Raw genomic sequence first — 26,717 nt, 5'->3', positions numbered from 1 at the left:
CGCGGTGGAAAAAAAAGTGTTAGAAGCGTTCGAAATGTGGTGTTACAGGCGGATGATGAGGATAACGTGGATAAAGAAGATTAGAAATGAAGAGGTATTACAAAAAATATGAGAACAGAGGATTCTATGGAAGTCAATAAGAAATATGCGAGATAGGTTGGTAGGACACCTCAGGCATGAAGGTCTAGTTAGAGACATATTAGTGGCAGAAACGGAAGTTAGAAGGGGTACAGGTAGACCTAGATTAGATCAATGTTCGCAAATAAGTTAAGTATATCGGTTGTTCTAGTTTTAGGGAAATGCAAAGATTAGCGCAGAATAGGAAAGAGTGGAGGTACGTATCTAAATAGTCTTAGAACTGACGACCTTATGATGATGATGATCCTTTAACTTTTTATACGTACCTAGATATGTATCGTATAAACGACATCTCCTATAACAAACTAGCGATGTGTGAAATTATTGGATTTAGCGACAAATTGTAGTGCAATTTAAAAATGAGAAATCGTATTTCTTAAAAATATCTTTAATAACTAGGTAGCTTTCTACGTAACGCGTAGTGATGTGCAAATGAATATAAATGCACTTTAATCGGACATGCTTGCTGTCATACGGTCTATTAGGAGATAATATTGGTACATTTACAAGTAATGATGATTTATGATACGAAATTGATAGGAGGGAGGACAGACCGCTGCTAGTTATGTGTATGTAATGGTGTAAGTAGTCGTATCCCTCGGTTGACACTTAACAGACGCAAAATTTAACATGTAGGTAATAATTGTCACATGCGAAAATGGATCGCGTAATAATGCAACGTGTACTGTGTTTATCGTATCTATACATGGTGTTGTAGGTAGTTCTCAATTATTATTTTGGTCGAGTATTTCGAGTAGAGAGGTGACAAAAATTATCTAAATTATATTTGTAAATTGTTGAGATGTGAAATGCGTAAGGAAGCTTTCGATGTGCGTGTGTTAACGAGCAATTTTGGCTTTGTGTGCGTTCGTACGTTTTGAATAGTGAAACACTCAAGACCCCGATTTTATCTTAGCATCAACCGCCATCCATTTAATTGACTTCTTGAATTGCCATTAGCCCTTTAATTTATTTGCATACCGTAAAATTCAAATTAGATTCGAGAGAAACTGGGAAAACTGCCGGAGAAATAAGGAATTATTTTAAAAGAACTAGCTGAGCCCATCCAGTTTTCGAGGGTGGTGCCCCAGTACCTACTGAATATTTCAATTTCGGCAACATTTTCGTGATGTATTTGAGTATACACAACCAATTGTACACCCGAACATAGACCCGTTCAGTTTTTTCCAATTGTTTATTTCCACTCGAACTATTCTTATAATTAATTAGTTATATTTCATCTGTTTAAACTTTTAATTGCAACCCTTATTTTTTGTTCGTTTTGGTTTATGTTTGTGTGGAATATCTATATAAAATTTTCGAATCGACCTAAAAAGAAAAAAATGGGTTAGAGGTTTTAACAGCAGCGGAAACGAAGGTCAGAGATGAGACAGGAAATTACTACGTTTTAGAAACGCATATATTCTTTGAAATGCCTCCAAAAAGCCCTTTTCGTGCCGAATTTAATATCCCCGAACATTCTTTTTTATTGCCCCAGTAGGTATTATTGCAGTTGGTTTATTTTGTCCTAATTTTACTGAAAAAGCGCCCAAACGATTTTTTTTGCTGTAAGTGCGCAAACAGCCCTCACTTGTAACGATGAGTCGTTTTGAAGAAATTACAACTGCATTTGTCAAAAAGAAAAACAAAGGAAATCGCTTCTCTTTTGTTAATCATACTTATATTCCGAGCCGTCGATGACAATACCCGTGAATAATTTATTGTATTTATTGGCGTACGTGATATTTTACTTTCCCAAAAAAGTGTTCCACTACTAGCTAAGCTCAAGTATACCACCAACAAACAAACAAAGTGTCGTCGCCGATTCTCTTTGTAATCATTTCTTTTGCCAATAACAAATTGAAACGGCCTGTTCCAACAATATCAGACCTTGTCGTCGATATTTCGATTAAAAAAAGATTAGTGCAAAGCGTTACTAACACGTCCCGTGTACGAAACCAATCGCAGTTTGTTTTTGCTTTTTAAAACTTTGTTCGTTGTCACTTTTTAACGAACTTGAAAACGGCCTGGCGATCTCCAAACCAGGTGACGCATTAAAATTATTCGTCCATTTCTTCCAGGACGTCTTGTTTTTAATAATAATAATAATAATAATTGCAGCGAGAGGTACTTTTTTCGTCTTCTTCTTTTTTGTTTTGTTCGTTTTTTATTTTTCTCGAAAAAAGTTAACGCTATACGTGATGGTATGATTCCGGAAAGTATGTACTACATGTGTGCCTGTTCCTCGTAGCAGGAGGTAACTGCAATCTTCTTCACTGTAATGACATGATTGCAAGGAAGTACAAGAAGTGCATACAGGGTGATCAAGTACGTGTGAGATGTTTCTTATCCAAATCCAATTTTAATGTCAGAAAAATTATTAATCTTCTACTTCGAGGATTATACGACTTCCGTCATCGAGTTTAAGGTTTCCAAAAGGAATAACAGGCAAAAAAGTCCCCTCAATTTAGTCTCATGAAATGCTGCGTTTAGGTCAATTTTAAATGTTGTAAAATTGACAATTTTGTAAGTTAGGATCTCTATTATATCTATGGTTAAATATTTTAATGAAACAATATTTCTTCACTTATTATTTTCGTCGTTCGTAACTTTTGAATGAAAATCAAAATATCGGTTTTTGAAATAATTGTTTAATTGATATAATTCAATTTAATTGTTTATCGAGTATTTGGTAAATGATTGGACGCTCGATTAGTTAAGATTATTCACTTTTCATTCGATATCGATTTATTATGCGGTTAAAATAAAAAAATCCAATTAAAATTACTTACCGATTTGCACAATTTACTACTCGGTTGGGTCTATCATGGTTCAAATATAACGCTTGTTAAACAAAAACAATAAAGCTCGCATTTCAATTAAACTCTTCGCACTTGAAGCTTCTTCTTCCGTTTTTTTTGTTTTTTTTTTTTTTTTTCAACGATTGTTTCATCATCGTCGTTAGCGTTTTGTTTTACGTATTTTATTATTCTGTTATTTACTGCATGCAGCTGAAACAGTCTTTATCTCTCTCTATTTTGAGTGAATTGCATTAAAATACATTAATTTGCAATGTATGACATATTTGCTGTCTTGGATTAGGTAATAAATAATGTATCTACACGAAAACATAAGATAGCGATTGGGGTCCCACAAGGATCGAAACTAGGTCCGATGCTATTCACTATTCGTAAAATAAAATATGAACAAATTCACTTGTGTTATTGGCAGATATCACTGCTGTATAGTGAGCATATCACTTACGATCACCTAATAAAAATATTTAAGTAGGTCAGGCAATGTAATCAATCATTTTGGGACGTCCCGTATGTTTCGTGTACATCAGAGTTCAAGAAGTGACCAATGGACAGTAGTTGTGGCGACATCATTATTATTACTTTCGTGTATTTTAAACCGTGCTGTCGTGATTGTAAATCTAAGTACATGCCTGATATAAGTTTATATATATATATATTTTTGTATACGTTAATGTATATATACATGTGCATGTACAATTGTAGATTTATATACACACACTTACGAAGATTGGAACCTGTCGAACGGCTTTTTCCTCCTTGCACAGGATGTGCTCCGGTCGTAGAGGCTGAAAGGCAGCAGCAGCAGCACTCGTTTCGAAGAAATAATGAACCTTAATACATTATGTACTGTCCACTAGTAAATATACGGGATGTACGAATCTGTGAGAAAATTTTATAGTTGCTACAATATTTCGTTAATGTCCCTCGTTTCTTTTGTTCAACAAATCTTGATTCATTTGTTTGCGATAGGTGATTGTTTCCTGAAACAGAAGATATAATAACAGTTGCGATACATATTTCTTATGTAGTCGTTTGCGATAAATATATATTTTGTTGGGCGGTCCCCGTATACGCATTATCATATAGAAAACGTTTGCATCCTGACCCATCGTTGAAATCGCTGACTATCGATCAGTCAGTTGAATGATATGAGACCCTTCTGTGGTCATTCGATCGGGTTTCGTTTTCAAATCAAACCACTGCCTACCGTTCGTTCTCTCTACATGCAAATTATATTACACTTTAACAGGTATCGTTTACGTTTACTATATATTTATGAGATACGAATTAATTTTATACAATAATAGGTAGTAACTTTGAAGTTTCTCCATAAAATAATTATTTTTCTGCAAGTCCTTATGGGTTTCTCAAGGCAGAGTCGGTGAATAGTCGACAGTAAAAGTGAATGATTACCCTTAATGTTCTTCTATTGCTGCGTAATCAGCCAACTGTATAAACTTTTTTATGAAAATTTAAAAACACCAAACACACGAAGAATCAAAGACAAAACTATTCGAAGCGTGTCGTGTACAAAAACACAATCGCCGGCAATGTCTATGACAACGGTTATTATTAAAGTCTATTACTTGTATCTAACGATAAAAAAAGTGCAGTATTAGTTGCACTGGTCTATATCAGACGGATTATTTAACAAAATTTCCAGAAATAAATAAATCTGGAACTGTTATTAGATGTTCTCTTAGGTACTAAACAAAAATTTCATTGTCTATCTACTTTGGGTGCATAATTAAAAAATTCAATTAGTTGAACCTCACTGACAATAAAACGATATTTTACATACATATACCTATAGTACGTCCACTTCTTTAATCTGACCTAAAACTCCGGCGTTTTTTTGCAGGCGGTCATAAATCAACTATCACAGGATTATAGGTAGATGTGGTAGTGGTTGTGACTAGACCTCCGCCGAAGCAATCATTAGATAACTATACAGAAGAACGCCATGGTTAAAATATGTTTTATGCACCTTGCATCAAATTTGAACGGGTTATAGCAGCTAGTTGCAAATAATTCCATATAGATAGTATGATAATGACAATAATCGACAAACATTTTAGTTCACTAACACCATAAAACGGCGTCAAATATATTCGCAACCCTCTGCATTATATCGAGCCTGTTTTACGATCGCTGACAGTTAAAATTTGGACGTTACTGTTTCATGAAAATGTATAATTTTCGATTTCACTATTTTCTTTACGACCAATGACTAATGTTCCCATAACGATATACGTAATAAGTGCTGTATTAACAGCACACCATGCGAAACCCGCCGATTCATTTTCCCTCATGGAAGAAAGTATCGGATTGACCGGGGGCGGAAATTGTATTCGGTTTCAAAAACGCGAAATCTGAGAGCACCTATCAGTAAAAGTGTAGACACATAATAATATCGTGCACATAATATACTACTTTATATCTGCGCGTGTACTTAATAAAAATAAAATGTAAAACGATCGACCTTATTTTTGGTTATTAGGTACGTTCGTGTGTATATTGATTATAATTGTTAAGGGCACTTTTTCACCTTTTAAAGCATTTAAGTGATTGTACTTACTTCAAACATCTACAGGTACATTTATGTATTTGTAAATGTTTTCAAGTGAAAGGATATTATATGCATCTACCTACATATCTAGTAAACATTTTCATTATTTGTACTGTATATCGTGACTTCGTTGAATAGGTGTATTTCAAAAGATAAAATCTACTTAATTGTAAAAGTTTATATTGTATTTATTGGCGTACGTGATATTTTACTTTCCCAAAAAAGTGTTCCACTACTAGCTAAGCTCAAGTATACCACCAACAAACAAACAAAGTGTCGTCGCCGATTCTCTTTGTAATCATTTCTTTTGCCAATAACAAATTGAAACGGCCTGTTCCAACAATATCAGACCTTGTCGTCGATATTTCGATTAAAAAAAGNAATTGTGTTAACATTTTTTTTTTTAATGGATAAAGGATAATACAATGGAATCATAAGTAGATACATGCATGGCATTTGTTTTATTAACATGGGTCAGTTATTGCGAATAACAAGCAAAAGGATAATATGCGGATTTAAATTAATAACAAAAGGGCAAGAATGGGAAGTGGCCTTGCGAATTGTAAAGTGCAATTTTTTAGATTTTTTTTTGAAATTATAAACAACTTGCGGCTGCCGCAGTGTAGGTACATTGTAAAATATGAGACGTCAACGTGATAAGTAATTTAGAGTGCTGACGCTGTTTTGTTTGATTTATGAAAAATGGCTTATATACTAAGTACCTGTGCGATTCATAAATCAAATATCTACTTTGAATGGAAAATTCTTGTTGTGTTGTCGAGCGTAATATACATATGAGGTAGAAGGGGCAGTATGTATATATACATACATAAGTGGGTGAACTGTCAGTTATTATTTTCGATGAAAAAACGCTAATGTCTTTTGTTTTATAATACTAGAACTAGATGACAGAGCCGGACTGAAGATTTTGGCCCGGGGTGCGATGTAACCAAATTTCTCTTTTTATTCACATTTTTTGAGTCATTTGGCCCTGCTAGATGACATTAAAAACCTATGTAAGCAATTCAGAATTTGGCAAATCCCTCACCAAAAGTCCCAAGCCTCGACAGGCTTCAATTACATTCTCTTGGAGTTCTAGCACAAGTTTTAGTTACAAAAATTTTTCATTGATTCTACGGTAATTATTTTGGCATACAATTGCTTCTTCAGTCGATACGTAACTAAAAACTTCTTTGTGTCGTTGTTCTAAGATCAGTTTTCACCTCATCACAACAACCCGTCGTACTTTTCTCTCTGTCCCATAGAAGTTGCCGAGTTTAATAATAATTAAATTATTACACAAACGACCTGCTTGATGGAGGCAATGATATTAAACATTTTTTACGACGTGTCCGCACCATATAATTTTGTCTCGACCAGTCCAGTTGGCCGTTGTAGAAAACGGTACATCGAAGATAGTTTTTGAACTATTTTGAAACTGTAATTAATTTTTTATTCTGTGTTATTATGTGGCGATATTATTCTCTCTCTCTCTCTCTCTCTCTCTAAGACACTGTAATGAAGGGGGGTCATTATAAGGAATTACCGACCACGAGAAACCAACCGGTGGTTCAAATGACGCCCAGTCACTTATTACCTCGAACGCTGATGCTTTTGGTCTAACTAATCTTAAGGAACAACCCATTACGGTGGAATTTTTGCGACGTGTTAACACCAAATCTAATGATTGTAATAGATTCTGATGAAATGAGAAACCAGTTACGACCTACATTATTTAATGTATAGTAAAGTTCGGAATAAAGACTTAAGCGACTAGTAGGTGAACTGATGCGGTGTCCTGATTAGGGTTTAAAGGCCGTCGTCGTTGGGTTGCTTCCTAACATTTCGCCAGTATGAGGGGCAAGCTTCTTCAGTGTGGTCCACATCTAGCATCGATGATAGAAAGACCTCTGGAGAAGCTCGCCACTCGTACTGGTGAAACTCCAACAGACAACGGCCTTAAGATCCAAATCACGACATCGGCAATTCACTCATAAATATATGACGGCCGTAGTTAGGCCTGACAAACACCACAATCGACAGTTGTTGACGTTTTTTGCAGAATTACAAGTGAATAGGTGCATGCAGTGTTTAGGAACCTGATGGACTTATTGTATAAGATAGCTATTGATTTTCACTTTTTGTATGTGTTCTTGCATTTTGTTTACCACAAACAGTAACTTAGGGTCCTAAGTACGCCCCTCATAATTACGATGTATGCTAATGACTGTTTCTTCCTACTTGTCAGGTGTCTTTATGATAATTGCGTAAGTAATGGAATGAAAAGATGAATTGAAAACAATTATGTAGTCGTCTTGCGAGTGTCATTGTCGTTATGGTTGCCCGTATGTGTTTCTAATGGAACACGTTGTGTGAAGTGAATAGGGATAAGGGGGGGTCGTGGGGGAGGTGTCGGTTAGTTTCCTTTCCAAATCCCGAATCTCACCACGTACCGTGTTTAAGTACTGCTACAGCAGAACACAGATGTTACAGAACTTTTTTGTGCTCGTACTTTCTATGTCGTTGTAGTAGTTGTCATCCCCATTACTAACTTACGTATTTCGAGAGCCGAAACTTTTGTTAAAAACAGTAGTTGTATCTTTTTAAAGAAAGAGCAAGCGGGCGGGTTTACTTCGCATTTTATGATTTTCTAAGTTTCTAGAACGACAACGTGAGTCTCGCTCGTTGCCATTAGCGTCTTGTAACTCGAGACATTCTAGTTTTGAAAACGACACAACGTGAAATGTACGAAAGTTGAAGGTAAAACGACCGTGAAAGCTCACTTCTTAAAGGGAATTTATTATTTTCAGTCGACTTTTATTCGAGCCAATCCTCCTTTTCGACTTTATACAACAACTCCGACCATTGCAATCGCATCCCTGTTTGTGTCCATTCACTATCCATCACGTGGGTGTCTAATCGAAGTATGCACCCTACAGTTAGTATCGCAAATGGTGCACAAAGTTAACTGCAATAAAAATAGAGAAATTGCGTGGGACGGTAACCAATAAAAGATTGGTTACATATCTACACCAACATTTTTGTGTCATAAGTCACTGATTCATCATTTAGGGTCAGGGCCGGACTGGCGCGGGCCTAATGACTCAAAAAATGTGAAAAAATTTTTTTAAAACAAGAGCAAAGACCGAGGCAAAGACAAACGTAAATTTCCTCCTAACTTCTTAAGAATATTTAAAAACGACGAGTGCTGTTAAAATTTGTGCATTTTCCCTTCTAAACCAGGCCATTTGGTTAAATCGCACCCCGGGCCAAAATCTTCAGTCCGGCTCTGTTTATGATTGTTAACTGTACATATATTTGTGTGATTTTTGTATCTATTTCCGAGTAGTTTTTAAGAAGTTGAAAAATAATATCTTTCATCAGTCAAACAAGCAAGCAAGCCAGCCGGTTGCTATCGAATTTGTTCCAATTAGATCCGCAGCAGGCAGGGGTGGATATGCGATAGAACACTAAGGTTGATAAGGATGATCAAACGACTTAGAAAAATGAGAGGACGTTAGTTAGACCGAGCGAGAGAAATAAATTCCTTTTTTCCCTACCAGGCTGTTCCCAGTCCTCGTCAGGTTAAAAATAGACGCGAGGGGGCCCCTTTGGTGCACGTCATTATTAATATTATTATTATTAGTGACATTTTTTTGAAATGAGTGTAGGTGTTGTAGCAAGTCTATGGGTCAATTATTAAAATTATTTTCATGATAAATTGAATATTCCTATGATTTGTTCCCAGTTCGCTACTAGTGTGTGTGTGTTGAATTTCTTATAATATTCTTGGAGCCGATTGTGCATTCGAAGTAATTTGTAATTTTTTCTTTTGTCGCGAAGGAAATCAAGTTTATCTCTTGTAAAAATTAACCGATTTGTCGGTTAACACGCAGAAATTGTAATTGCTTTATTGCGTCGATAATAGTACGTTTGGTGGCGAACAAAAAATGCGAAACGACTCCATTTTTGCCACTTGGTTCTTTCTTACCACGCACATAAATATGCAGAAAATTGACATAATGAGCCTGAAAATTTATCCTGCTTTGATTATTATTACACTTTATTATCATCATGTGTGTAGGTATGTGTGAAGGTGTGCCAGTTTTCATACCTACGATAGTCTTGTATTAATTTGTAATGTATTTTGCATATTATATTCCATTGCAGAGAGCAATATTATTGTAATAGTACGTAGAAACGGGATAGTGAGACCTTCACAACGGAAACCTCTCATAATATGTGACCAACATGTTGATTATGTTCGACCGCCGTATACCGTGAACAAATTAAACCTTCGATCACAGAAACGAATGTCATTAGAAAGCTACATTTCGTCGTAGATGTTGCGCCATTGCTGTAGATTTTCGTTCGTTCGTTCGATTTGCTGTAGTATTCAGTTTATTAGTGAAAAAGAAACACTAAAGAATTTTGAATTTTCTAGAATGGAAAACATTGTATTTAAGTTAGTTCCTTTGACCAATGAAGTCAATTTTCCGTTGGTACTGGCGACATAATATAATTAAGCAATAACCAAACTTGATTCATTTACAAATTAGTGAAAAAGATAAAGAATTTTGGGTGTTACAGTGTTACTACCGAGATTGTTATCGTTACTGTGTTTATATTATATTATAGAAGCAACATTAAACTTAATTATCCCGATTTTTTGGTCTCCTCGCGGCTTTCGTATGGCAGTTTAAACAGTTTTATTGCCTGTATTAAGGAGTAGAGTGTTATTGAGGGGGTGGGTAGGAGTGGCCGGTGGTGGATGTAGGAAATTTATTTTGTTCCCTCGCCCGATCCGGCTCATCTCTTTTATGTCTTCCAATTTTCCTTATCTACTTTAACGTTCCAGTCTGGAAGGGGCCTAATTGGGACAAAATCGATGGTCATCAGAGACAGCGAGAAGCAATAAAATTACAACTTTGATAAATAACACAAGAAAACCGAACAATTACTTAACTGTCTGTCATCTAGGCGAACGAACATCGGGGAAAGGTCGAGAAATATCATCGTTGTTTTAATCTTCTCTCGTCTCTAATAGACATTTCATATTTAATACGTTTGACAGGTTCATCGTATGTTGCTTAACTTGTTAAGAAATACTTGTAATTAAATTGTGCTTGTCAGACAAGAATCATCGTATTTCAATCAGAAAATTTATTTCAAAAAACACCCTGTACACACATTGATAAACAGTAGTTGTTTATTATTATTATTACGTATATTCAGTTAGGTGGCGGTAACGACTTAATCTTTAAAAACTACCCTTTCATTACGTAGTACGTAGAGAAAGACTTATTAGGCCTTAAATTTTAATGTTCAAAAGCAAGAAACGTAATGACTCTAACCACCGTTTCATGCCGTAGTACTTCTGAAGAAAAGGCATAAAACTCTTTTTCAAAGTGACCGTAAAAGTTTAAAGTTCATACAGTCCTACTTTATTACTTACTACCTACGTATCGGGCGCTCCGCCTCGATATATAAAACGAAAACATTAGGAAAATGGAAAAATCACTTATTCTTACGTCGATAGTTTTAAAATGTTGTATATTATCGATATCGTTTAGGAGTTCGGAAACTGATTTATAGAATTAACATTCCGTTCTAGTCGGCTGTAATTCGTGTGATCCTTAAATTTTTATTATTGAAGAACATTTAAGAATCAGGTCCATATTGTTCTAATATTGAATATTAACATTTAAAGACACCCTACGAATTAAATAACAATAAAAAGCATACGTAATCCTAAAATGTAGCATCGTACTACAGATGGCGTTTACCGCGCCATTTGTGGTATTTTCTAAAACACCCTACGAAGTTTACGGGTCTTAATTAAAAGTTCCCAGTGAACCACAACATCTCGAATATCGAAAGTAGGCGCCTTAATTAGTAGTTCCATCTTTTAATTACACGTTTTAATAGTCAGTTGACTCCAAAAAGTTGTAACAACAGAGGAGATAGCTGCACAAATTTTTGTTACAAATAAACATATACGCTAGAACCATAATATAAGTTTTTTTTGCGGAAAGTTCTAAATAATATTGGTAGGTCAGTTTGTGTGTAAGTTATTCATGTGGTGAATTACCCTAAAAAGCAAACGTTTTCGTAGAAAATTTCAACTTGTTAGCGACGTCGCCATCGCAATCCCAAGACACCGATGACAACGTTCTGTTCTATTTCTGACTGACGGCACGTTGCGGTTGTGTTTCGTCCAAACGAATAAAGGCGTCGCGACGGAAAAGAACGCGTCGTCGTCCGGAAGTTAAGTCTTCCCATCCGTTCTCTCCTGCTTGGTTCACGTCCCATTTTGCTAAAATTAGAAAATATCCGTCTGGTTTTATTTGGAACGTATTATCGAATAACAGGTGGTCTTTTCGAAACGTTTGGAAAGTAAATTCGTAGAAAGTTTGGGATATACATGTGCGTCTTTATGTCTTCATCATATTCCTCTTTGACTTCTGTTTTCCTACTTTTCTTTAACCATTTCGTTACAATATGAATTGATACATTGAAATATAATTTTTATTATGTTTTTCGTAGTGAAAATGTTAACTTAATAAGGCAATTCGCTCTCTTTCGATAACTTTATTAAAACTTTTTCGGTTTACGACTTAAAGAACACAAGCGAGTAGTTTATATTCCGAAAGAAAATTCCGAGTCAAGTGTAATATTATCATTGTTCGACGGTCGCAGACGTTTAGAATTACGGGAGTGCGTACAAAAAAGGGCATAAAGGGACGTGAACATTTCCGGACAAAAAGTGATCTCTTAACGCGGGGTGCACAGGCTGCAGACGACATCCATGTCACTCTCAACATCTGTATATACTACCGAAAGGTCCCTGTGTCTACACCCATCGGCGACCGAAAATAACTCATATCTTTTTATACCATCCACAGACGCACTTTTATTATGCGTCGAAAATCAAATCGAAACGAAAGAAGTGGAAATTATTATACTGCATCAATGGCTATTACGAACGTTAGAGAAACATTTGAATGAATTCGCTTGTTTTTTAATGTATTAAACGTTTGTTCGAAATTTCCGTGTTAGGTTAAGATTGTTATGACAATCGGGGGGAATTGAGGTGGCCCCTAAAATTTCATTAATAAATAGTACGTGGAACGTTGGGTTGAATGAATTCCCATATGTTTGGAATTATTGGGCATTCGGGGATTTTGTTGTTCGATAAATATGGCCTACTGTCTGCCTCTTCATTGAAAGGAATTTATGTGCATGTTTTGGTATGAAATTTCTTTCCAGAGTTCCGGAAACAGCAAACTCAAACAACAACGTTTTATTTACCGATCGATTGCTCTGTTTGTTGGTCTTGGCATTTGAAATGATTTAGCAATCGGGGGGAATCGGGTAGTAACCCTCCGAAGTCACCACACAAATAGTAATTTTACAGAAAAAATTGTCAATGAAACAGTAACAGAAATAAACAACAAGTAAGAGTTAGTAGAAGAGGGGGACCACCGGAATCGCGAACTAATTCAAACAAATGTTGAAATATTCTTTCAGATTTAATTTAGTCGTGCTCCTATAACTTTCTTAAAAAGTCCAAAGTTATAACGCGAGAGTTGTAATAAATCGTGTCAGGAGTTTAAATTTTGCATTTCTTTTCTTTTTCGAAAATTAATTTTAACTAGCAACCAAGCAGTTTTCTCTAACTCTCGTTCATTGTTCGCAAATTACGCTTTTTGCTAACTTTAATGCTCTATTCATTCATTCCTGTCAAATCTCAGGAACTTTGCAAGCAACACTATAGGTACGTTAAATGTAGACACATCACGTAGAATATTATTCGCAGATAAAGGAAATATAACTTTTCGAATAAGTGAAATTTCTCTAGTAAGTATTAATCAACTCGACATTTTCCACACTTTTCTAAATCTAGATAAAATTTAATGTTATTGGTACTTCGTTCGTTCGTGTTATCTTTTCCCGTCCTAACTTATGATCCTAACATAACCAAACTTTTATGGTCCTTCGAGACTTCCACCGTGACATTTTGTAGTATTTGCACGATTATTATCTATTGTACAAGTGTTATAGGTAAATTGATCGGTGATAAGGGAGGAGTGAAATGATTATTTTATTTGGGCCTTTATTTCTTAGAAAATTCGATTTCTTAATTGAAAAACCCTCTTTTATTGCCTCTTAAGTCAATATTCGTCGTTGTGAGCGGTTCCTTTGTTCGAAATTTCTATAGACGCACCGGAACAGAAGCGGCAACAGCAGCGACGACGGAGGTGGTAGGTGGGCTCTTGTGAGCGGAAGTATTGACGTAGATTTCCGGAACCGCGAATATTAAATTGAACATTAATTTAGAAGGATAAAAAGTACTTTTTGACGGTACGGCAGCGACTTACAAAATAGTTTTACGTTTAATTAATTCCGAACTTTTCATCACACCACCAGTCCTCGTCGAGGACTTGGGTAGGTAGACCTACCTACCTATAATAGCTGGTGGCGCTATTTATTAAATAAAATTTACGGTTCTACCAGATTTACCTTTTTCGAGATTTGTAGCCCGATTTATTTTCGAGAAATTAATTTCATGAAATAACGGCTTCGGTATTAGTCCGCAACTTTTCTCGACAAGTTGGCCAACCAGCCGCGAAAAAAAAAACAGGATGGATATTTATTACCAACTGACGGTCCCGGGGAAGCTTCATAAATTATTTGAAAATTATTATTTACTTAATCCCAGGATAAAATATATACCTGCATCCTGTGTATATGTATATAGGAGGTTTTAGGTATTGACGGCGCCAGGATTAACAAACAGAAGTAGCGAAAGGTTTTATGGTATTGTAGGATAGCTACTGTAAGGTGTATCCTTTAACGATATTTGGGAGGTACAATCGGAGACAAGAGTACATAACATTAGAAATTCGCGATTGATTAGGTTTTGCAGTATATGTATCATGAGGTAAATAAATACTATCTGTAGATACTAAAAAAAGTATACGGTTTGAGAAAAACTTTGAATAAAATAAGAAATAACGAATATGGAAAATTTTTAACTAACTTTTGGCTGTGAATATGCCTTGATTTCAACTTCGAAACAAAAAAATTTTTAGTTTCAATCTCTATTAATAATGAGCGTAAAACTTTTTAATATGTTTAAATAATAATTAAAACTTTAAAATTGCATTTATTTCAGACAATTATAAATATTATCAAGTAAAAACGAGATTTTCAGCTAATTTTTCATTTTTTCCTCGATAACCATTTAATGAATTTGAATAACCTTACGCTAAAGTGATTCTCCAGAGTTCAAGTTACTTATTATAAAAGTTTGAAATTTCTGGTAGCTTTTTTTCTGTTAATAAAAATAAATTTAATCTGTTCGGTTAACGAATCTCCATAAAATGACGTGTAAAATTACAAATTTTTAAAATTTCAACAACTTCTTAACGGTTTACTGAATCGATTTGTAATTTTTACAGGAGTTAGAATCGAATGAGGAACGTTTTTCTAAATTTTTATTTGTCTCGTAGCATTTTGACATACCTCCCAAACATCCTTAAGCTTTAAGGATATAGAGTATTATATTTTGTAGTAGGTATCCAAGAAATTAATTAATTAATCGAAAATCTATTAATTGTTGTAAACATATCTGCCATTATTTGTTTGTGTTTTTATGTTTTCGCTCTGTATGATGAAGAAATGATCGATTGGATTCCATCCGTAGCTATTAGTTTAATTAAGACATTATTTTCCCGTCAATTAAAGTTAAAGCAATTTTATCTTTTCTCCTATTATTTTCCGGCTTTTTTCCTATGTGTATGTCGAATGCCATTTGACGTTAGAGCTGATTGGTTTCGCCGTTGGATTCACCACTGAATACTGGCGATTATTTTTATTAAGTTGTTGGAAACGGGTGTCGATGCTAACGTTGGTAATTGCTGTGGTTACTAATAATAATTTCCCTCCGATACCCCTCGACGATAAGACTACGTATTATACAGTCTTGAAACGTGTATAAATCGAAGTTGAGTGCATATTTTTTTTGATTTTGCGAAGACGCTGAGAGGACAAACAGGCAGATGTTGGTAAACCTGTTTCTCTCAGGTGAGATGTGTGATGTAAAATGAGGGAAAATAATAGCAAATACCTCGTTATGATGTTTCAACCTACGTCAACCCGTGTACTGAACTTAATCTCCTGATTAATAGCGATCATTAGATAATGACCGCTATCGCAAATAACGTTATCTTTATAAATATAATTTATTGTTCCTACATAAGTTAAGTGATAAATTGGTGTCTTGAACTAATTGATATTTCACGAACGTCCAAGAAAATTTTCAAATTTTTATCCCTTATTAGGTCCCTTTAGAATGTATGGTTTGAAGAATACAGAGTTTGAAAACGTTCACGTTTCAGTAGCTAAATCTCCCAAACTATCAAAGTATGCACATATGTTTAAGTCGTTAAAGTAAAAAGTTTTAGTTTTTGTGGTATAATTTCAAAAACATGTGCTGGATTGATATTAAATTAATGTTAAATTGCCAGATGATGTCGGTGCAGGGGGGACAGCAATTTACACACATGTTACTTGAAATACATATTTCTGGAATTATTGGCGTCTACACTGGAACCCAGAAAGACTTCCTAGAATAACTTAACAAAAGCTTCTAATAGCACCTCTATGGAAAGGCGGGTCTGGTTGAACATGCCAAAGTATTTTTCTTTTACTTATTTCATTCGGTTTAAACCTAAGTCTCAAAAATAAAGATATCTTCTTAGAATTCGGCAAAGAGCGGTCTCATATTTTCCTTTAATTATTTTTGTTTGTTTTGCTCCAATTTTTTAATAACGTCTCACAACCAGGTTTTATTAATGGATGTTTTCTTTTAATATTTGCCTAATTAAAACGAATGTTTCGTTTGAGACCGAATTGGAGATGCTAATTTTTATACATTTTTTTGTTTTGTCCGGAGTCGAGTAGCAGTTATTAGTCGATGGTGAACGTCCCACGAAAGCGAAATAAAAGAAACGTCATTTTACTAATGCGAATTGGTGCGTGCATTAGAAGAGATATACAAATTAGTTTTCGGTACCTGTTCAAACGAAATAATTAATTAAACGAGCGTGGAAAGACATGCGATGTAAGATATGGACGACGACTGGGGAAGAAGAAGACATAGGTGTTATTCGTGTAGGATTGAAAATTCGTTAATTGGCGTGGAATTCACGTGCGCCATAGGTACTACACTAATTTTGGCTGCCTTGCATCTGCTTTTTGATTTTCCCGGACCCCCTAGTATACGGGACTGAGGTGAATAACCGACTGTTTAGAATATTGTCAGCTAATTTTAGGATTCTACTTTCGTCCACGTTTCACAGTCGACGCATCACAGACGTCTGTCTTTTCGACTAGCAGCGCAATTTTGCAAAAAAATGGGCAATATTTGTATCCAACTTCGTTACAAACGTCAAATAAAATTGAATATTGACAATTACCTTTATTATTCTTAATAACTCCACAACAATTATCCGCATGAGAAAAAAATTCGGTAAAGTTCTAGATGATGGGCCCCACCCCCGAGGATAGCTGGGATCGAAAGAGGAGGTCTCGCCCACCACTGTACCATAAAAATTTCGTGGCGGCCTCACCCCCATAAAAAGCTATGGGGGTTGAAAGTTGATTATTTTGACAATTTTCATACACTATAATCGAAATAAAATTCAATAAAATAATTATTTTCAAGCGGGTGGAAGTGGGGGATCGAAAGAGGGTGGTCACTTGAACAATACCCGATAACCTAACCTAACCTAACCTACCCTATTGATAAAGATATTTAAATAATGTTTTATATAACTTCCTCAATATTTTTATGTATTTTTCATTAGTTTTACCTTTGAATATTGTTTAAGAATGACTATATAAATATTTACATGCCTAGAAATGTATAAAAATTGGCATATTTATTAACTTTGAACCCTCATAACTTTTTATGGGGGTGAGACCGCCACGAACTTTTTATGGTACAGCGGTGGGGGAGACCTCCTCTTTCGATCCCGCCTACCCCTACCCCCAAAGGGGGTGGGGGCCATCATCTAGACCTTTACCAAAAATTTGTTTTCCAAGCACCGCTGCGATATCTACTGATTTTGATTGGGATTTATTGAAATTATGGGCTAATCTTTGGGGGTTAGTTATTTTTTAAACATGACTATAAGCCTTTTACCTACCACAAGTAGCAATTGATGAACTTATTTGCATAGAAAGTATTTGTATAGGCGGTCATCAAATTAAAAATCAATTAAAACCAATCGGAAGAAGGAGATGTTCTCATATAAGTCACATTTTTAATTTCGTCATTAATTCTGTCAAAGTCGATCGTTCTGTTTTCAATTTTCAAATCCATTTCATCGCACACATCTGAACAAGTGATCGAACAAGAAAGATAACAAACTCGCTCCAGAACTATATTAATAATTTATGATGTGTGTGCGTAGTATACATATAGATTGTAGGTACAAGGTCGATCGTATTTTTTTTTTTTTTAATCTTTTCTATGTGTAACCGTCGTCATCGTGTGGTAGTCGTAAGACGAACAACCGGTACTGAAATTAATAAAAATGGCTGTACGTTGTGGTCACATAATACATATAAAGTTACTACCAAACTAAAACCGAATTGGCATAAATAAAAAGCGAACAGTAACTGTTATAATCGTCGGCCGGTTTTCTATCGTGTATAATTAACACAGCGGTAATTAACAAGCTTAAGCCTGTAGATCGTGAATATATATTTATATTGAAGAAGAAGGAATTCGGATAGAGGTAATATTAATAATTTATTCTTGGAAGACCTTTAAAATTATATGCTTACAACATTGTTTTATAAGGAAGGTGGGTATAATAAAATACCTTTACGGAAGATAGGGTGTTGTAATAATAAAATGTTCTTCTTCTACGTCTCTTGTGTATAACAAGACGGAAGGCCGGGTCTCCGGTCGACTAGTACATGATGGTGTTGAAAGATGATGTTATCGCAGTTTTCGTATAACGCACGGAATTCCAAATGGACTTCCAAAAGTGCTTGGGAATGGTTTGGTTTTACCGATCATTTGGATTCTTATATCTACGTAGGTACCTACGTGACTCTAATAATAAAAAACGAATTCGAAATGTCTCCTACTTGCTGAGCCGATCAAAATTGGTTTTTTTTTTCAGTTGAAGTCGTTCGAGAGCAGATTGAAAGCAAATTGGTACAGCGTTTATACGCGATAACTGACGGTGTATGTTTTAACATGTCTAAAATCTATATCGAGTTTTTTTCTTTGCAGGATAATCCCCAAAAATGATTATAAGGAAAGATAATCTTATAATTATTTGGCTGTGTGTTCTCTCGTCGGTGATGGGGTACGAAGAACAAAAGTTCGCGATGGAACCCCAAGATCAGACGGCGGTGGTTGGTTCCCGGGTTACCCTACCGTGTCGGGTAACCGGTAAGTCGGGAATTTTGCAATGGACCAAAGACGATTTTGGACTGGGAACGCACAGAAATCTGAGCGGATTCGATCGATATACGATGATAGGAAGCGACGAAGAAGGTAGGAAATTTAATTTATATACTTATAAGGGTACACATTTAGGGATAAGAGTAGGAGAAGGAGTTACTTCTTTGATGATGGAAAAACGTATGGCATCAGTGAGGTCTAAAATTAATAAAATGATCTTAGAAAGCAAAAATAAGAAAACTGAAGACGTAATTAAATAATTTAGAAGAAGGCTTTTCTAATCTGCCCTTTATATGCGAAATAAATAGCTAGGTAGGCGGTCTTGTAGCTATAAGCTAAGCTTTGACATTAGAGAATCCTTTGTACGCGCAGGGTTCAAATAGCGAAAGATTTTAATTTACATAAGTATTCATAGGCATATAGTTAGGAAAAGTTGCTTTTGAAATACTATACGCTATACGGGTAAGGCGACACGCTTACCGAACGTAGAAATTACACATTTCTTGGTAGAAATTTTTCTTATGTCGCACGAGAGGAAAAGGATAAGTTGGTGAATGTGTTGAATATGCTTTTTCGATCACGTCTATTTGAAAATATCTTCTGCTTCTTTGAAAACTATTCTAAAGTGATCATCATCATAGGGTCGTCAGTCCTAAGACTGGTTGGACACGCACCTCCACACTTTCCTATCCTGAGCTAATCTTCGTATTTCCCTAAAACTAGAACAACCCACATTTAACTATTTGCGTTTGTTTGTTTCTGCCTCTAATATGTCTCTGACTAGACCTTCATGTCTGAGAAGGTGTTCTACCAACCTATCTCGCCTGTTTTTAATTGACTTCCATAGAGTCCTTTGTTCTCCTATTCTTTCCAATACGTCTTCATTTCTAACCTTATGTATCCACGATATCCTCATCATTCGCCTGTAACACCACATTTCGAACGCTTCTAACCTTTTCTTTTTCGCCGCGCCTACTATCTATGTTTCTCACCCGTACAACGTCGCGCTCCAAACATACACCTTTAACAACCTTTTTCGAATTTCTAAAGTGATACAATTCTCAAAATCTGTTGCTTGTATTGGACTTCGAATTTCCCTACATCTCGTCCTTATTTTCCAGAAAATGTTTGCGCCCTTTGACAATTCCAAGTAGTAGAATATCCTTACGTCCGGTTGTCAACTTGCCACTAGGGTATACACACGTAGAAGTAAATTTCTTGCTTGCTTTCCTGTTAAAACGTTCGCAATGATCAATTCTAGTTTTGAGTTGGTCTTTTTCAGTCGAAAAGCGATGACTTTCGTAATTTATAAGGTTGACAGATTAACTTCGTGCCTTACCCTGGCGTCTTTAAAACAATTCTCCTTTTCTGCCGATACACGCTCACGAACAACTCGGTGTCTCGTTCACGCTACAATTTACCATTACGATCAAATAAACCTGAAGCGAATTGTTTATTTACATCTAATTTAATTTTGAAGGTTTCTTATCTCAAAGACAAGAATAAAAATCCTTTTCTAATAAGGACTAAATGCGATTTCTTATCGTGGTAGGAATGTTGTGTCGTGTACGGTCCTGGAGAAGAATGTGTGGTCCGGGAGGGGATGTCGTACTTTTTTCCCTTGAAGCGTAATTTACTATTTGTGTTTCCTGTTTCTTACAAAAAATATTTTGAAAGATATTGTGGAATATGTTATTCCTTTCGTCTGCTTGTGGAAGTGGTGAAAGACATCTTATTGTGTTGGAAAATAAAGTATAGTACAAATTAGTTTTCTTTTGGAAGCAAGTTGTGTAGGTATACGTAAGTATTTGTGTATAACCAGGCCGGGTGTTAGTTAGTTTAAAGGTGTATTTATGTGAGCGCCTTGTTGCTTTGTAATCGGCTACTTTTCTTCGTAATAATTCACAAACTTTCATTACAACTTTCTCTGTATACGTACGTATATGTAGTACAAGTACAGAAAATCGGATTAGGTTGCTTTGCATAATTAAAATTTTCATTTGCTCACACGTTCTACTGTTGGTACAAACGAAATCCTTATCGGCTTGTGTTCATTTCATTCTTGTATATATATTATTAAAACCAGTATCATTTTAATTTTCCCGGTTTACTTACTGTCTTTGTTGTCTAAAATGTCTCGCAATTTTAATTTTCGTTCAACGCAATGGGCGAAGCTTTATTCGTTTGCGACATAATTGCGAGTTCTTTTTAATTAATTATGATTACTATTTATTAAATCGGTTATTGCAAACACCGAAATATTGATTTGATAAAACGCAATAATATCTAGTAATGAAAACAAGTAACAATTCCTTGTTACTGTTTGCAATAATTGTTTAGTTCTCGTTTAAAGTACGAAACAATGTGCATCGTATACAATTTATATGTGTGTTACATTGTCGACAAAGTTTTTCTTCGGTTTAATTTGAAAATTAGTTTGTTTTTGGTGTATTTAATAACCCCTCTAATTCTATTTAAAACCATTTTTTTTTCTTTAATTAAAAATGAAAAATAAGGAGAAAAAAATTGGTTTGTAATGTTTTAAAGAATCTTGAGCTAAAAACCTCTCAATCAGGTTCTTGATACGTCAAAGGTAAACAAAGCATGGTAAAGAATCGAAAAAAGATAAAACGATTAGTCGATAAAAAACGTCTCATCTTAATACATAAAATAAGACTTCACATTCTTCCCTCATCATGCAGAGAAACATCAAAAGCCGAAAACGACGAAGTCATTAGAAATTCACATTTCAATAGCCTTCCAACACATAAGTGCTGTTTAATAATCCAAAATTTTACGGCCTCAAGGCCTACCGAAACGTCTCAAATTTACGACTGTCTTTTATTTTAAACCCCATGGGTCTGTACACATATTGTAACGGGACCCATATATTGGTATAAACTATTAAAAGAAATGAATTTCGAAGATGTAGACGCAATAAAATAGCTCAGAAAAATACGTGAAACAGTCGTCTCGCAAAGTCATTTCCTGTTTCGTTTTTTTTTTTAAAACAATTTTGTCTGATGTGATCATGAACATTAGTTACAAAATTTTTTGATTTTGTAGCGCTTTTATGACCTTACGTATCGTTTTACTAATTTGGCTGCATCTTTTTTGTGTTTTTCCTTGATCGATGGTTAGTTTCCTTTTTGTTTTATTTCAATAGCTTTATAGCTACCCGGCTAGCGCTAAATCACAAAGTGCTGAAATTAGGATTTGTGCGTGAAACTCCTATTAACCGGTAATTGTATGTAATTGGCTGATTTGGTTCGTATTATTTCTGCAATTAACCAATATAAACGTGAGGAACCGATTTTAATGTAGCAGGCTTTGCGGTCTTTCAATCGAACAAAAAAAAATAAATAAAATTTACGCCATTTTAATCACGCTTGTAGGATACACAATTAGGACTTTTTCACGCCTGATACTATTTATAATGCGACAGCACCGACAAAATGAGAGACTTAACCATGACGATTGATTATTTCGTGAAAATTATTCGTTTGGAAAAACATCATTTAACAAAAAAAATAATAATAACAATACAGTTTGAATTTAATCGAATAGCGAGCACACTCTTTTTCTAGTACCTATACATGTATACATAATTAATTAATTAATTCATTCGGATACATTTAGATATGTGCTTGTAATAATAAATTTGATTTATCGTGCATTCTCGTAGCTCCATTAAAAGTATAATTGTTCATTCATCCCATCATGCAAATTAAGTTGTTGATATGATAGAAGAGTAATTAAGAATACTAAACACTAAATATTCATGCAGAAATATTTGGCGCCACCTAAAAATTAAGAGATAAAATTATGGCTGGAACGCCGTAATACATAACAGATAAATGTACATGTACATAAATGTATCACGATGACCCACTTTCTTTAATTAATTGTCCAAAAATGTCCACCTTGCCTACATATTACTATGATAATGTCACATGCCTAGAACATAACATTTTAACAAGTTTCTTTGTGTGTGTTGAACATCGTTTGGTGTACCTTTTAAATATTTTATCTTTTTTTGGGATGTTGTATATTATGTATAACAAAAGCAAGTGTCGACATGGTGGCACCTGTTACTGAGAAAATAATTTCTATACGGGACATTTTATAACAAAAATTTTCTCACATTATTAGGTATTTGCCATCCATTAACTTGGGCAAATACACAACATTTTATGGCAGTCAATATTTCACTGGGGGACGACCGGTTTTTTCTTCGTTTTCGGACTCAAATAACCGTTCTACATGTTTAAGATATTATAATATGATGGTAAATGTGGAAAAAATCTTTCTAACATGTATGCAAATTAGGTATCTTTTAATGCGTACCATACAATACTGTATGCTACGTAGCGTCACAAATTGGAAGAAAAAAATTGATTTATTCGCTTATAAATTGGTATCATCTTCGTGTGAGTGTTAATTTATATTTAGGTGCAGTTAGGCTACTAAATTCTGGAGCTGGAATGTATGTTTCCGTTTTCCATTATGATTGATTCGTCTATAACGCCACATCTTTCTTTGCTAAAAGTGCAATATCATTCGCAAAATGGAGCATGCTGATCTTTTGCTCCCGTATATCAATCCCGAATGTTCTTCTGTCTTTAATAATAGTAATAGCGTCGTCAATGCCATCCTCGTCATCCTCAACATCATCATAAGGTTTAGATTATGTTGTCTTTCCAAATTATCTCAATTGGATCACACTGTGAGCAGTTTTCTCCCTATCTTGGAATCCTTACTGTTCAATTCGCAACTGATTTGTAGTTTTGCAATCTTGTAATCCTTGTTGTCCAGGTACAACGAGATTGCTGATTCCAGAGGTTGAAATCGGCGCCCAAATTCTTTATCTAATCACAAAATAAGTCGTCACCGTAGTACCTACAGATTAAAAATTATCTTCCTAATATTTACTTGTGCATTTACGTTCCTGTTCAAACCCTTCAAGTGTCTGTAACTTGTAATATTGTATCATTCACTCTTCTTACTCTATATCCCACACATCGAATGGAATAATAAATAAGTTAATGTTGCTCTGACGCGATTATACGCAAAATACGGATTGCTTTTAGCAATGGCGTATAGAAGAAAAATCGACTTCCTGTACGTCGGGCACATAGAAACGCGTTCGCATACAATCGAAGCCGTGGGTACGTTATATGATGTAGCGCTTGGGGCTTTATTGAGGCATTATCGCTGTGCGAATAGCCTCAATGAAACAACAAAAACAATGGCCACACATACACACACGAGTCCCGCTAATAAACCCCCCCCCACCGTAAAATCGCACTTGGTCCGGACAGATACGTACGAACGAGCTTTTATTATTGTATTTGTGTACTCTGCTCTTCTATCATTGTCGACATCTCGTAATCGACATTTGCGAGGGATGTTTTACATCACAAGTTTTCACGGACAGTCGGTTGCACCAAAAAGTCCGAAGGGAAGTTTTCACCGCTCAGTGCCTAGACAAAAATTTTCAGTCTCTCCCCAGTCTCTCACAGTCTTTCACAGTCTTTTAGTTATTGCCTAGGTGTTTTTATGGATCTCTTACAGTCTCTATATGAGAGAGACTCAAACGATAAAATTGTTAATTCAGAGATTCCAGTCTCTCACAGAGAGACTGAATGAATCATCATCATAAGGTCATCAGTCCTAAGACTGGTTGGACACGTACCTCCACTCTTTCCTATCCTATGCAGAGGTTCGAGTCTCTTGTTCAGAGACAGGATACGAAATGAGGATCTCTCTATGAGCAATTCGATTTTAAATCTTTTGTTTAGTGTTTGTACCTTATGAAGACAGAGTTCATTAATAAATACTGCCCATAATAATGGAGTAATAATTCGAATCCTGTACTTTCGAGATGATAATAGATTTTGAATCTCATGACTTCACAACACCACGCCCATACGTTTTTAAACTAATAAATACAGTTATTTTTCTTCTTAATGACTGGTAGCCTTCTGGCTATCGAAAAAATCCATACTAATGAGGATGTTGAAACCATCTACCTTTACATTTACATATTATGTATATGTAGTTAAAACGTGTCTGTCAGTACGTACCTACATACGGTGGGCAATTGTAATTTATTTTAATAATATAAACAGGATAATTGTTTTTCTCAAAATTTAATGAATTTAAACATCGACAGAAAAACAGAACCACCCCAAAAATTAATATCTGGTGAAATTTTGATTTTTTTTTTTGGCTAATAATGTTTAAAAACCGCCCATCAGCAGAAATATATTGTAAACTTTAGATATTACCTAAACTTTTTCTTGTATTATAACTTTTAAAAATGGCCGAATAATAACCGAGGCGATATCGTACAGAAAAAGTTTAATAAAGTTTTTGAAACATTCCCAAATTCTACCTATGCTTATGGGATGTCGTTAAGAAGAGCTTTCCAATGTATCCAAAATATATCTTTTTTTTAAAAGTTTTGATAAGCCATCAATACTTTATCGTACTTTTTAAGACATATATCTTCTTAATGGTTTTATCACGAAAACGGATTTACATGAGACGCTGCAATTTATATAAACAATTAAAAAAATAATATATCAAAAGGTGATGGTTTGGGATGGTTACACGACCGTGAGCAAACTAATACACTTGCTCAGTCGTTAGGTATTAAGTATTAACTGACATCCCGGGATAAAAATGTTCATTCTCTCAGAGTCTCTGAAAGCGACACTCGAGTCTCCGTCTCTCATCGAGTCTCTCTGGTGTCGCTAAGAGAGACTGTCAAAAAAACTGTTTAGCGTCTCTGAACGAGAGACTCGAATCTCTCAATAAGTGATGTCTCGATAGACATGGTTCAACATATATCAGAGATCCCAGTCTTTCTACGAGAGACTCGAGTCTCTCAATTTTTCCGTTTTATTCATCCAGTCTCTCTGTGAGAGACTCGAATCTCTGAATTAACAATTTTATCGTTCGAGCCTCTCATATAGAAACTGTAACAGATCCATAAATAACCTAGGCAATAACTGAGAGACTGTGGAAGACTGTGAGAGACGCTCTCAGAGACTGTGGAAGCCTGTGAGAGACGCTTTCAGAGACGCTGAAAGACTGTGAGAGACTGAAAATTTTTGTCTCTGGTAATCGTATTGAAAATTTTCGACATATTCCTCTTCGATCCTTGTTGTGTGTCACATCACCGATACCAATTTTTTTCGTTATTCAGCGTGCTCGTGAATCACCACGTATGTGGTGCTACTACCAACCCTGTCGTACCGTCGCATTGTGTTTTCAACCCCCGGCGCTCTCCAGTGTTCGCGCGTGCATACAGAAGTGGACAGCGTACCTACTACCCCCGAGTCCTTGGCGGACGCGCGTTCCCGACTCTCGTCCTGTTCGTGACTTTTTCCAGATCTTTATCGTTATAGTTATTAAGACCCTTCCCGAATGACGGCGTTCAGTACGTACCTATATGCCCTCCTTCTCTACGCGCTCGTTTGATTAATAAAAAAAAAGTCCTCCACTTTAACAATAGAACTGAATGGAATGGAATGGCACGGTCCGGTGGAGTTAATAACCTTCATTACGCTAATGAATCGCGCGCGATACGCGTTACACGACGATAATTTGAAATCCCAAGTTTTTTTTTGTTTTTACGAATGTAAATCACTTGTCAAATTGTTTTATGCACCAGGACTGCCTAACGACTAACAAT

The 26,717-nt window shown here is 35.4% G+C and overlaps 1 protein-coding gene across 5 annotated transcripts in view; it reads left to right on the top strand.

The window, feature by feature from the left end:
- LOC108737081 (irregular chiasm C-roughest protein) overlaps nucleotides 1–26,717 on the top strand; it is a 61,058-nt gene that overhangs the window by 19,293 nt on the left and 15,048 nt on the right. For all 5 annotated transcript variants that reach the window (XR_001937819.1, XM_025981908.1, XM_025981909.1 and 2 more), the window contains one exon: nucleotides 18,842–19,108. Coding sequence is in view for 4 of the 5 variants with exons in the window: in XM_025981908.1 (XP_025837693.1) it covers nucleotides 18,856–19,108 (253 nt within the window). In the remaining variant the exon portion in view is untranslated. The remainder of the gene's footprint in view (nucleotides 1–18,841; nucleotides 19,109–26,717) is intronic.

The sequence above is a fragment of the Agrilus planipennis genome, unplaced genomic scaffold (genome assembly GCF_000699045.2).
Source record: "Agrilus planipennis isolate EAB-ADULT unplaced genomic scaffold, Apla_2.0 scaffold104, whole genome shotgun sequence".
In the NCBI taxonomy this organism is placed as follows: Eukaryota; Metazoa; Arthropoda; class Insecta; order Coleoptera; family Buprestidae; genus Agrilus; species Agrilus planipennis.
The sequence above is the reverse complement of the archived record's forward strand: the minus strand, read 5'-3'. Positions and strand labels throughout refer to the sequence as shown.